This window comes from Ostrea edulis, chromosome 4, assembly GCF_947568905.1.
Source record: "Ostrea edulis chromosome 4, xbOstEdul1.1, whole genome shotgun sequence".
Taxonomy (NCBI): Eukaryota; Metazoa; Mollusca; class Bivalvia; order Ostreida; family Ostreidae; genus Ostrea; species Ostrea edulis.
Genome location: NC_079167.1, coordinates 27,104,105 through 27,117,337, shown reverse-complemented (window position 1 = coordinate 27,117,337; position 13,233 = coordinate 27,104,105). Strand labels below are relative to the sequence as shown.

General features: G+C 35.0%; 1 protein-coding gene across 1 annotated transcript; it reads left to right on the top strand.

The window, feature by feature from the left end:
- Positions 1-4,870: 4,870 nt before the first annotated feature.
- LOC125669678 (putative chitinase 2) lies at positions 4,871-12,451 on the top strand. Its single transcript, XM_048904393.2, has 9 exons — positions 4,871-4,955; positions 5,224-5,284; positions 6,173-6,353; positions 6,525-6,777; positions 6,866-6,990; positions 7,970-8,081; positions 11,106-11,276; positions 11,540-11,659; positions 11,746-12,451. The coding sequence occupies exons 1-9, from the start codon at positions 4,950-4,952 to the stop codon at positions 12,136-12,138; spliced, it is 1,422 nt and encodes a 473-aa protein (XP_048760350.1). The 5' UTR covers positions 4,871-4,949; the 3' UTR covers positions 12,139-12,451.
- The last annotated feature ends 782 nt before the right edge of the window (positions 12,452-13,233 follow it).

The window sequence follows — 13,233 nt, the reverse complement described above, 5'->3', positions numbered from 1 at the left end:
CACCTTAGAGTTTGGATATATTGCTCGGGAATACCACCAGCGCATGCGTCACATCACTCACCCGAACAGTTACATTATTTTCATGTGCAAAATTAAATTCCAATTACAGACCTCACGCTGGGACTATGGTTCATTGTATCGAGCATTGCAATTGCACTACGTAAGGATGCATGCACATCAAAACATTTTGAACTTGGTCTATGAGAGATTTTCAACGAATATTCCTCTTTATTTATTCCTAAATAAATATGCATCCCCCTGTGGCCTCGCCCTGAACATAGGGGTAATGGTGTGAACAATCTTGAATCTACACTAACATGAAAATAATCGCATATTAATTTGACAATACACCCTGCGTTTTGTAAGAAGAACAACTCCTAATGTCTACGAAGCATATGTAAAGTTCTAAATCCTCTCTGTGATCCACAACCCTTCTAAACTGGTAGCCCTGTTGACCTCGCTTCTCTCGAGTGTTTATCACCAATTAGCGGAATACTAATTTACACCCCCTCCTCAAGGGATACTATGTGGAACAAACTTAAGTCTATGCTACATGGGTATACTTGTAAATAGACTCGTTATTCTTAATAGAATATCTTATAATATCCAAACAACTCCTTAGCCCCGCCCAAATTTCGGGGGTTATGGTATAAACAAACTTGAATTTACTCAACATGAGTGTGCTTGTGTATTATTTTCCAAGTGGTTCTTGACAAGATTTCGTATATATATTAAAATATCTTGAATCCCCGGGGCAGGCAGTCTGAACAAATTGGAATCCACACTGCTCGTGAATGCGTGCACATTAAGTTTACAAATTGTGCGACTGTGCTTCTTGATGAAAAGGTGCAGATTATATATATACATTTATCCGATGTAAAACTGAGAATTCTTTTCGTTGCCCTATCCTGAGGGTCACCATGACCCTCAAGATAGGGCAACAAAAATAATTTTGTACAAATACAAATCTACACGAAATGAGAATATGACACATAGAACCCTTGTGATTATTAAAAGGAGTTCCTTATATACATGTATTCTCAAATATGAAAACTTCTAACGTATTATGCCATAACACATGCCAAAAGTAGTGTAAATCAAATGTCGATTCTAAAAAAAAATTCTAAAGACCTTTTAGCAAACTTGAAATCACAAAACTTTTCTCACATCAACAACATCAAAACCTATGGCTTTTCAACACTTTATACGACAATTCCTCACGATAAATTAAAGACTAGCTTTTTTGACACCATAGACCGATGCTTCTTCAACAAAAATGGAAAAAGGAAATATTCATAGCTAGTGATTAGTTATTCAAAAACTTACATTGTTAAACACCACTTTGATTCTATGCACAAGTACTCTCAAGTTGATATTAAAAAGATGCTGGAGTTCCTCATTGACAATATCTTCGTAGTCTTTGGTGATCAGGTCTTCCAACAGTCTGACGGAATTCCCATGGGTACGAATTGTGCCCCTTTGTTAGGTGACCTGTTTTTATATTCTTATGAGCCAGAATTTAATCAAAACTTCTACACGAGAAGAAAGAATCTCTTGCTGTGGCCTTCAACTCCACCTTTAGATATAGCGACGATGTTCTATTCATTAACAATAATTATTTTCATTCATTTGTCGATTCGATGTATCCCAGTAAACTCGAAATAAAAGACACAACAGAGCTTTCCACATGTGCGTCGCAAATAGATATTTTATTGAAAAAAAATGTTAACATCAAATTAACTACTCAACTTCATGACAAACAGGATGACTTCAGAGCTTCGCCACCCTCAACTTCCCGTAATTATGTAGCAGTATTCCATTATCGCCTGCATATGATGTTTATATGTCAACTGATTCGATACGCTAGATTTTGTTCTGGGTGTTATCAGCTTTCAAATCGAGGCAGGCTACTGACAAACAAGTTTATGTTACAGGAGTTTCAACAGTCTCGTTTACAGTCAGTATTTTGCAAATTCTGTTGTTATAAGAATCTAGTTTGCCAATACTGTCTGTGGTTGGGTCAAAAGCTGTCTGACGTGATCCATACCAATTGTTACACCATTCTTTACACACTGATTTCAACTACGGATTATTTCGTTTACCTGATCATAGGGCTCACTGCGGGTGTGACCGGTTGACAGAGGGGGGGGGGGGTGCTAACTCCTTCTAGGCATCTAACCCCACATCTGGTATATCCTGAGGTCCGTGTTTGTCCAACTCTTAATTTTGTATTCTTTATTACATGTAGTTACCGGTATGAGATTAATCTGTGTTCGTTACCTTCACTTTTTCATTTACTGAATCCAACAATGTATCTTTGTTTATAATATTTATAAGGGTTTTTGTGAAGTTTAGAATCCAGTATACTTGTAGGTATGGTAACTCATCATTCACCCCATTGACTGGGATATTGAATGTGTTTAAAACTGAAGCATGATTTTGAAGAATTTTATGTTTTGAAAGGGAACTTGGAGGATTACTAAATGTGGAATTAAAGCCATTTTTTGTAAAATACAGTTAAACAAAGACACGATGGAGAGTGTTCTCTTTTGATGTACCGTCAAGTAAAGAGTTGGGGAGTCTTCATCATTCCATTCAGAGACTGGAAATCAGAGGTGAAAGGTGTACTTTTGGAGGAATTTGTAAAGATTTACAACCAGACCTCAAAACCATAAACTGAGAGTAGACTTCAGTCTAAATTTTAGATCCAGTTAACGTTTGAAATAATTTTTATAAACAAATAAAATTTTCAGTATACATATATGTATTTCAATTTTGTTTATAAACCAGTTGTATTTTAAACATCTGTTCTAAATAAATCTTTAAGGTAGGTATAAGTAACCAAAATTTTGACTAACGTCTAATTTTAATTTATGGTGTTGTTGGCAGGATTTTATCACCCTATTTAACCAGAGATGTCCAAATATGTTTCACATGCATCAGAATGTTATGTAATCAAGGAAATGCAACTAGACATTTTGTCAGTCCGAAACGTTTTTTGTCAGACATTACCATCAGATTGACACTTTTAGATTTTTTGAATACTTAAATTAAGGAAATCTTCAAAGACTATCAAACCATTTGATCGGAGCGGTTACCTATCAAGGATCCCATTGGAAATAAGATTTGTATCCTAGGAATTTAGGGCACGATCTTTTATGAATATTGTTTTAAAATTAACAATATACATGTAGGCATCAATTGATACATGAAAGAAAAATAACGACGCTTGTATGGAAGAAAAGGAATCCAATTTGAAATCCGTGCATGTGTATAATTTGTCGCAATATCGCCAACGTTTCGCTCCATATGAAAAATCAAATTAGACATCAATCCTCATACTCCAGATTTAGATGTGGTTAAATTCCAGACTTACTCGTAGACATTTATTTCTATCAAGGTAAAGTTTTCACCATCGTATGTTAAAAGAATAATAAAGGAACCATTCGTAACTACACATTGAAGAGTTCCAATAAATCTATTTTTATTAGGTACATGTAATTAAGATTTGATTGTGGAAGAGTGACTAAAGATAATACTTTTCAAAAGGGATGTTTATGCTTGTCAAACTGTAAAATATTGGCGAAAGCAGAGACAGAAAATATTTGTACAATGTCAAGATTGTGTAGTTTTGTACCTGGAGTGATATGCCCTTGGATAACACTTAAAGTTCTTCGACTCATTGGCTTCTTTTCATGCATTATAACATGAAATAAAAAAGTTCTATATTTCAAGCATATGATTTTCCCGTTTATGACTTTTAGTAGTGAGACATAAGAATTTTATACCCGAATTTTATACCCGAAAAAGAAGTATGTTACCCTATGAATAGTAAAGCAATGTTGTCGAAATGAGGAACACAGGAGTTGAAATAAAAACAGAATAGAGCTATCACTGCGTTACTGACAATGTCCTTCGTGAAATCAATCTTTCTAACAGTGTTACCAAGGTTTACGTGTAATTGAAGTGCAATGTGTATTTAGATTACATTTTCAACGAAATTACCAAAATATCTTAAAATTGATTTTGCATTTTCAAACTCCCAAACTTCGAGCGGGTTGTTAGTGTTTTGACATTTTTATGCCTGCCTGATGTTTCTTTTATTATTTCTGAACCATCATTTTACTTCTTCACGTGATTTATGCTGATGAAATTCATGCTCACCTGTCAAACATTTCACGTGTTAATGCTGATTGATTTGAAATCGTGTATGGTGCACATTTATGATAATGATAATAACAATATATTCCTCATTTTATTGTTTGAATGTTGAGCATGTTCCATACTCATGTGCTAATTTAGCATTTCGAACAGGAAAATTTGATATAAATCAAGTCAGTTGTGGTCGTGTTTACCCACGAAATGGTCCAGTAACATGTATTAGACAAAATGACAATCAATCAGAATGTCCAAAATCTCTGTCTTCCACGAAATCTAGTTATTCATCTTCATCTTAGTTTGAAATTCGGGGAGTGATTTTGCGTTTTATATTTCAAGACTTGCGACCTCTTTCATGTATAATAATACTAGTTTATTCATTTATTCTTACTAACAAGTTATACACAGAGTTGTTAGTCTCCTGTGGTAAAATAAAACTGGAAGATTATATGCATTCAAAATTAGGAGAAAGAAAAACTGGTAGCTATGCAATGAATCTAGATCTGTGAAATCCTATGCTTTCTTCAAACTCCTAGCTAATAATTTACTGCCTTTTTTGTATGGTTGCATCTATAAATTAATAAAAGTTCGTTACTGCTAATCGTGATGAGAAAAAAGGAGTCAAATAAATTACACAGTGTGCTTGGTGTGAAGTCATGGCATTAATTAACAATGGAAGTATACGCATTGATTCTCAGGTAAAGTCATTTGCATAAATATGAAATTTCATACATCATATCCTGTTTAATGTAATGGCGACCATATTCTAGAATTACTGGGGGAACAAATCAATGGAGGTAGGAAAATCTACATTACTTTCATCTATTTTATCTTTAAAGTTCGTGAATATAATTGAAAGAAATACTTTCTATTTCACATGATAGATTATCGCCATACATATTTCAAAAACTATTATGATAGTTTTCCAGTTTTTGTTTTTATTTGTAAACAGTTCGTTTCTATTCAAAACACAAAAACTCCAAGAATTTCGTTAAATGAAATAATTATGTATTAACGTATTAATTCATTTTACTAAAATTCATATTTGTTTTTATACTGTTTCAGATGAATACATACACAAATTTTGGCCTATTAGTTATTGTGATTTCGCTAGCTTTTGTTCAAGGTAAGTTCACCTTCGAAACAATGTAGGGCTTGCAAATTTCTATCTCAAAAAGTTGTACATGTATTCTGTGAAAGGTTTCTTTCTTGATTTAAACTATGATGGTTTTTTAATCAATTCAATGAAGTATTTCGCTGCTCAGAATTAAATTAGACATAACCTCGGTGTCAGCAATCGGTGCTTGAGACAAGACATCGAGGAAATTGAGCGATACATGAAATGCAAATGAAGTTAGCAGGAGTTGACGTGTGTTTTAACATAAATGAAGACATGTAATAAATTAGAGACAAAAAGATAATTTTGCTATAGAGAATGCCAGGACAATTAAAATTTCTGTTCTAATTTTACCTTGGTTATGAACTAAATATAAAACAACACATCAACACAACGAAATACATGTATGAAAAGGGGAAAAATCAATCTCATAAATCGTATGAAGAATACAAAATTGAGAGTAGGACAAACAGGGACCCCTGAAAACACCAGAGGTTAATGAAATACCTAAGAAGAGTAAGCATCCCTTGTTTACCGGTCACACCCGGTATGAGCCCTATATCGGTATATCTTCATCAGGTAAACGGAGTAATCCGTAGTCAAAATCAGTATGTAACGAACGACATAACAATTTGTATAAGACACATCAGAACGTCGGTGTTTCTATATGTACATGCAGAAATGTAATACCTTTCAACTTCGTAATAAAATGCTCTTATCAACGCAATGAAACATACCAACAATGAATCAGACTAACAAAACGCCACTGCTTATTTTTTCCTCACGCCTAACACTACATTTTGTACCATTGTTTGCTGTATTTTATTTGAGAAAACCACCCATTAAAAAAACGGGAAAAAAAGACTAATAGATGGTTTCTCAATATCACTGTTATAGGGCAGCACTTCCAGCGGTTCTGTGTGTACAATGGTTTTGCGATAGCACGTGACGGAGAACATGGTTTACAACCAGAGGATATTGACCCCTTCATGTGTACGCACATCATCTTCTCGTTTGCCGAAATTGACGAATCGGGAACTAGGCTTAAGGACCCGGATCACTTTGAAGCAAATTATTTGTATGTTTCTACTGTATATGTTGCAATTCTTTCAACCCTATGTTGCAGAATGCTATTGAAATGAAATGTTTCCCTTTGTAGAAATAGACTTATTCTAAGATTACAATATATAAAACTGAAACAGTTGCATCTACCAATGTATAAAAATTTGATACACATTGTTCTTTCTAGATACCAAAGGATAATTCGTCTTAGAAAACTGAATCATCGGTTAAACATGATTTTGTCCGTCGGCGGTTGGGACAAGGGAGGAGAAGGTTTCTCTAGACTGGTGTCATCTCGAGAAAACATGCTGAAATTTACCAAGTGGGTTATTATATATCTTCGACGTTTCGACTTCGATGGACTTGATTTCGATTGGCAATTCCCAGCATTGCGAGAAAGCAATCTTCAAGACAAGAAAAGATTTGCAGATTTATGCGACGTGAGTATTCATCAGGAAAATATATCTTGATGAATTGAAATAAAATTATGAACATGTCATTTATAGAAATTAAATACCTCATCTCCAGGTGATTGCCCTTGAATTTGACATTGAAGAAATCCCAGATATCAAGTGGAAATTGACCTTTACGCTTACCTTTCACCCTATATTACCAGTGATGAATTTCGGTTACGATATACCACGTCTTTCAAGGTAAATTTAATTACAATCGTTGTATTTCAGTTTTATATTTCACCCAGTTGTCGGAAAAATACAAATCCCTTTACAGAGCAGTATATTGATATTATTTCAAAGAAGCTTATATTTTTTACTATATATAGCAAAAACTTGAAGATATCGATCAGTGGTCGATCTCATAAATCCTAAATAAAATCGAGAACTAGTTAAACACGATCCCCTGGAAACAACAGGGATGGGATCAGTGTCTAAAAGAAGTAAGCATCCCCTTTTGACTTGTCACACCCGTCCACGAGATTCCTCTATTTTCATTAGATAAACGGAGTAATCCGTAGACAAAACCAATAAGAAAAGAACAGCCTCACAATTTGTATGAAATACATTAGGCATCATTCAACTTAATGAGAGGTTGTATATGCAAACGTTATCATTATAACGACCACAGAATATGCAGACTTTAAACGAAGCTGTTGGTGTCAATGTAGCATAACTTACCCAGTTTAGAATTTGATTATACGCAGAGCATGCTCTTGCGAATCGAATCAGTGGGAGACAAAAACACCATATGCAGGTGATAATGGAATATTGCTACATAATATGGAATGTTGACGATGGAAAGCCTATGTGATACCGTTTGTCATAATGTTGTGTTGTTGTCCATTAATGACTTATTCTATGTTCAGTGAGACATCTGAATATGAAACAGATGTGCAAGAATGTGGTGTCATTTATTTCGAGTTCAATGGGATATATCGAATTGGCATATGTATGAAAAAAATAATGTTGATTTTTTTTATATTAACTTTGGAGTACTTGTGTGAAAATTCAGAATGATTTTTAACAAAGTAATCGTTGGGATGACTGATCATAAGATATGAATTTCTAAGATCCAGTTTTATTGAATAATCATCTATCTATGGTGTCTTTTGAAAATAGTATGCAATTTGATTTGAATTTTGTGTTTCTGTGAAATGCCTTATTTTTATTATTTCAGTAAGGCCCATTATATCAATTTAAAAATGTATGATTTCTATGGTCAATGGGATGATCCAATGCTGGCAAGACATCATAGTGCACTGAATGGATTCAAAGGTTTCAATAATATTGTGAGTACTTGTTAATATTAATGTTTTTGTATGACATGACTGTAATGTTTTTTCCATTGATTGAAAATAAAGGCCAAATTCTGATTAATATGATGTAGTAGTTGGCACATTGCCAAAAGCAGCTTCATTATCAGACACGACGTCAGAACACCTAACCTTTTCATTTTAAGTTCTGGTTAAAGAATAATATCCATTTATATATTCTTTAAGGTAATTGGTAAGGAGATTTGAATTTGTCGCATAAATATTTTGTTGCCTTGATTTGACAAATTTCTCTAGAAAATAGACAATGAGGCCTTTATTTATTTATTTTTTAGCTTTGCTTCTAATGTATTATATGAATATGTTATGAATAATTTCTTTCCACTTTGGTAAACAGCACATTGCTTCGATATTATCATTTCTGTGACGTCGTCTGTTGCTCGACACTGTCTTAGAAATCCCAATGTAGACCTTACCTATAGAAGATCCCAATGTAGACCTTACCTATAGAAGATCCTACTGCAGACCTTACCTATAGAAGATCCCAAAGTAGACCTTACCTATAGAAGATCCCAATGTAGACTTACCTATAGAAGATCCCAATGTAGACCTTACCTATAGAAGATCCCAATGTAGACCTTACCTATAGAAGATCCCAATGTAGACCTTACCTATAGAAGATCCTACTGTAGACCTTACCTATAGAAGATCCCAATGTAGACCTTACCTATAGAAGATCCCAATGTAGACCTTACCTATAGAAGATCCTACTGTAGACCTTACCTATAGAAGATCCCAATGTAGACCTTACCTATAGAAGATCCCACTGTAGACCTTTCCTATAGAAGATCCTACTGTAGACCTTACCTATAGAAGATCCTACTGTAGACCTTACCTATAGAAGATCCCAATGTAGACTTACCTATAGAAGATCCCAATGTAGACCTTACCTATAGAAGATCCCAATGTAGACCTTACCTATAGAAGATCCCAATGTAGACCTTACCTATAGAAGATCCTACTGTAGACCTTACCTATAGAAGATCCCAATGTAGACCTTACCTATAGAAGATCCCAATGTAGACCTTACCTATAGAAGATCCTACTGTAGACCTTACCTATAGAAGATCCCAATGTAGACCTTACCTATAGAAGATCCCAATGTAGACCTTACCTATAGAAGATCCCAATGTAGACCTTACCTATAGAAGATCCTACTGTAGACCTTACCTATAGAAGATCCCAATATAGACCTTTCCTATAGAAGATCCCAATGTAGACCTTACCTATAGAAGATCCCAATGTAGACTTACCTATAGAAGATCCCAATGTAGACTTACCTATAGAAGATCCTACTGTAGACCTTACCTATAGAAGATCCCAATGTAGACTTACCTATAGAAGATCCCAATGTAGACCTTACCTATAGAAGATCCTACTGTAGACCTTACCTATAGAAGATCCCAATGTAGACCTTACCTATAGAAGATCCCAATGTAGACCTTTCCTATAGAAGATCCTACTGTAGACCTTACCTATAGAAGATCCTACTGTAGACCTTACCTATAGAAGATCCCAATGTAGACTTACCTATAGAAGATCCCAATGTAGACCTTACCTATAGAAGATCCCAATGTAGACCTTACCTATAGAAGATCCTACTGTAGACCTTACCTATAGAAGATCCCAATGTAGACCTTACCTATAGAAGATCCCAATGTAGACCTTACCTATAGAATATCCCAATGTAGACCTTTCCTATAGAAGATCCCAATGTAGACCTTACCTATAGAAGATCCTACTGTAGACCTTACCTATAGAAGATCCCAATATAGACCTTTCCTATAGAAGATCCCAATGTAGACCTTACCTATAGAAGATCCCAATGTAGACTTACCTATAGAAGATCCCAATGTAGACTTACCTATAGAAGATCCTACTGTAGACCTTACCTATAGAAGATCCCAATGTAGACCTTACCTATAGAAGATCCCAATGTAGACCTTACCTATAGAAGATCCTACTGTAGACCTTACCTATAGAAGATCCCAATGTAGACCTTACCTATAGAAGATCCCAATGTAGACTTACCTATAGAAGATCCCAATGTAGACCTTACCTATAGAAGATCCTACTGTAGACCTTACCTATAGAAGATCCCAATGTAGATCTTACCTATAGAAGATCCCAATGTAGACCTTACCTATAGAAGATCCCAATGTAGACCTTACCTATTGAAGATCCCAAATCGCTGTAAATCGCTATAGCTGTGAATCCAAATAATTGTAACTCGCTGTACTTTTAAATCCAAATCACCGAATCTCTAAATCTAAATCCAAATCACTGTAACTCGCTGTAGCTCTAAATCCAAATAAGTCACAAACACTTGTTTTAGATGTTACTCTCATTGTATAAACATGGACGACTCTCGATCCATCTTGGAGATGTTTTGGCCAGCAGATCCACCACTAGATTTATTCGATGACAATCCATTGTTGCTTTTTCAACGTACATGGTGTACTATTCGAGGAAGGTGTAATTCATGATTCTTGCATGTATTTGGTCTTCTACACGTGTATTGTAAATCGTTTTAGCTTGCAATAAATGGTTCTAATAAACTCATCTCACTATTCCTTTAAACCGATTTATGATTTGTTTTATTGCAAACATTTGCTTAGCTGAACAACTGTCAGACAATATAGAAATGATAAGATATCTTGCATAAGAATTTAACACAACTTGTCTATGTGTTAAAACTTTAAAAAAATATTATCAAAGTGTGCATAATATTCAGCCATGCAACTGGTGCAAATGGGCGGAATTAGATTTCGAACAGAAATCACTAAGCAGTTATATGAAAATGAGTTTAAGCAGATCAATGTTTTATTTAACGAATGGGTCTTAAACGGTTCATTATATTAGATATTGAAAAGTGATCAGTGATTCAGGCTTAGAACTGTGTACAATTTGACATATTGAACCGATTTTGTCTTACATCCGTTACTTAAGTTTGTGTGGTATACTAGTATTCGTATATTATAGCACGATTTGGTGGAGTTATGGGAACAAAAAGGAGTTCCTGGCCACAAGATGGTTCTTGGAATTCCATTTTATGGGAGATCCTATCGTCTTGAGAATTCTGCCATGTCAATGCCAGGATCACCTGCTATTGGACCAGGATCGGACAAAGGAGACGGAATACCAATTAAACACGTAATTTGATAACATTCTACTTGGCGTTTTATTGATTTGGTTACAGATAGTATTAAACTTTAATTAAGGGAATTAAATGTTACATTTCTATCGTTGATGCGGATTTGAATAGGGAGAATTGCACCATGGCGTTAGGCGCTATTTATACCATTTTACGTTAACATATGCAGTTGATACTTCCTTTAACCGAAAACAGTGTTAAAGGCTTTTGTTGTTAGATAAAGCATGATTCCACTATGTGTTGTCTCTTGTGAAATTTGCAGCTCTGTCACCTCATACGAAGTGGGTTAAATGAAAGCTTCATTCCTTCGCAAGGCGTGCCTTACCTTGTCCAAGGTGATGAGTGGATTGGATACGATAATCAAAGAAGCGTCATGAATAAGGTATACGTTGTTTTCAATTCATTCATTTATTTACTCATTCATTCAAAAGAGATACACTTGCTTGTAACTTCATTTTATAATCACAGGCAACTTATGTGTTCAATAAACCTTTGGCTGGAGTTATGCTTTACTCCTTGGACATGGATGATCATTCAGGAGCTTGTGGAGGTGGAAAATTCCCACTGACAATGTCTGTCATTAATGGACTTCAAGCCTACATGTTATACATGCAACGTAAGCACATGGCTATTGGAGAGATCTATCGAACCAAGATTAACAGCGCTCGTGTATCTAGAAGAGCTTATTTCATGGCCGGAAAACACAATATGGTGGAAAAAGAAGATGCCAGAATCGCCGCCTTGCAGAAGGAACAAGACATTGCTATGGGAAAGATCACTGTGGACGTACAACAGGCACAAGCCATGATGAACAAACCATTTGAACTTCCCCCCGTCAATCAGCCATCATTTACATGGTAGACGGCGAATAATTATCAACCATTTACGTTAAAGTCAATGTTAAACGACTGTTTATCATATGAACATTTCACAAACATAATTTATGAATATAATGAATTTTTCATTATTCAATACTGTTGTTTGTTCCACGAACAATCACGTGTTTCCAACGCCTAATTTTCTGAATGATCGAGTTTGAATGATCGAAATACATGTATATGTACTAATTTAATTGTGATAAAGGTGTATCTTTAATCAGATATCTTAAGTACAGAACGATTTTGAAATGATACTTTTCGTGAAGAATAAATACAATAAAATGTTTACAGACTCATAAGTGTTCCGAGTGTATTCAAGCTAATTGTACTGACAGACGCAAAATAGAATAAAATGATGACACTAGTGATTATACATGTACATGTATGAATCAATCAGGTATTGCACTGAAAATACGAGCAAGTGGTAAGAGAGAATGAAGCAGATTGCATACATTTAATAAGTCGTTAAATATTCTTAATATTCATATGACATATGCTATAGATTTAACTTTTCATCGTGTATCAAGATAGAACTAGTTCGATAACTGATGTAAAAGCCATCGTGCAACTCACCATCAAAAGAAGTCATTTCGTCAGTTCATCAAGATATCGGTATCTCTTTTGTGTACATACAACAATTTATTGTATTGAATTGATGTTACAAGGGTTCAAAATTCTCGTTTGAGGTCAGCATTATGCAAATTCTATGGTCGTAATAACGATCTAGTTTGCCAATACAACCTATCATTGGGTCAAATGTTGAATGGCGTGTTTCAAACCGATTGTTAGGCCGTTTTTGGCACACCAATTTTGACTACAGATTACCTGATCAAGACGTAGGGCTCACAGTGGGTGTGACCGGTCGACAAGGGATGTTTACTCCTCCTAGGCGCCTGATCTCACCTATATCTAGGACTCCGTGTTTGCCCAAATCTGTATTTTGTATTGCTTATAGGAGTTATGAGATTGATCACTGTTCGTTTTCCTCACCTTTCATTAAGATGTAATGTTTGTCCATATTCGTAATTAGCCTAAGTCATTCAGGTGCCCTGCTTTTGTCCGTGACCGTCCGCCGTAA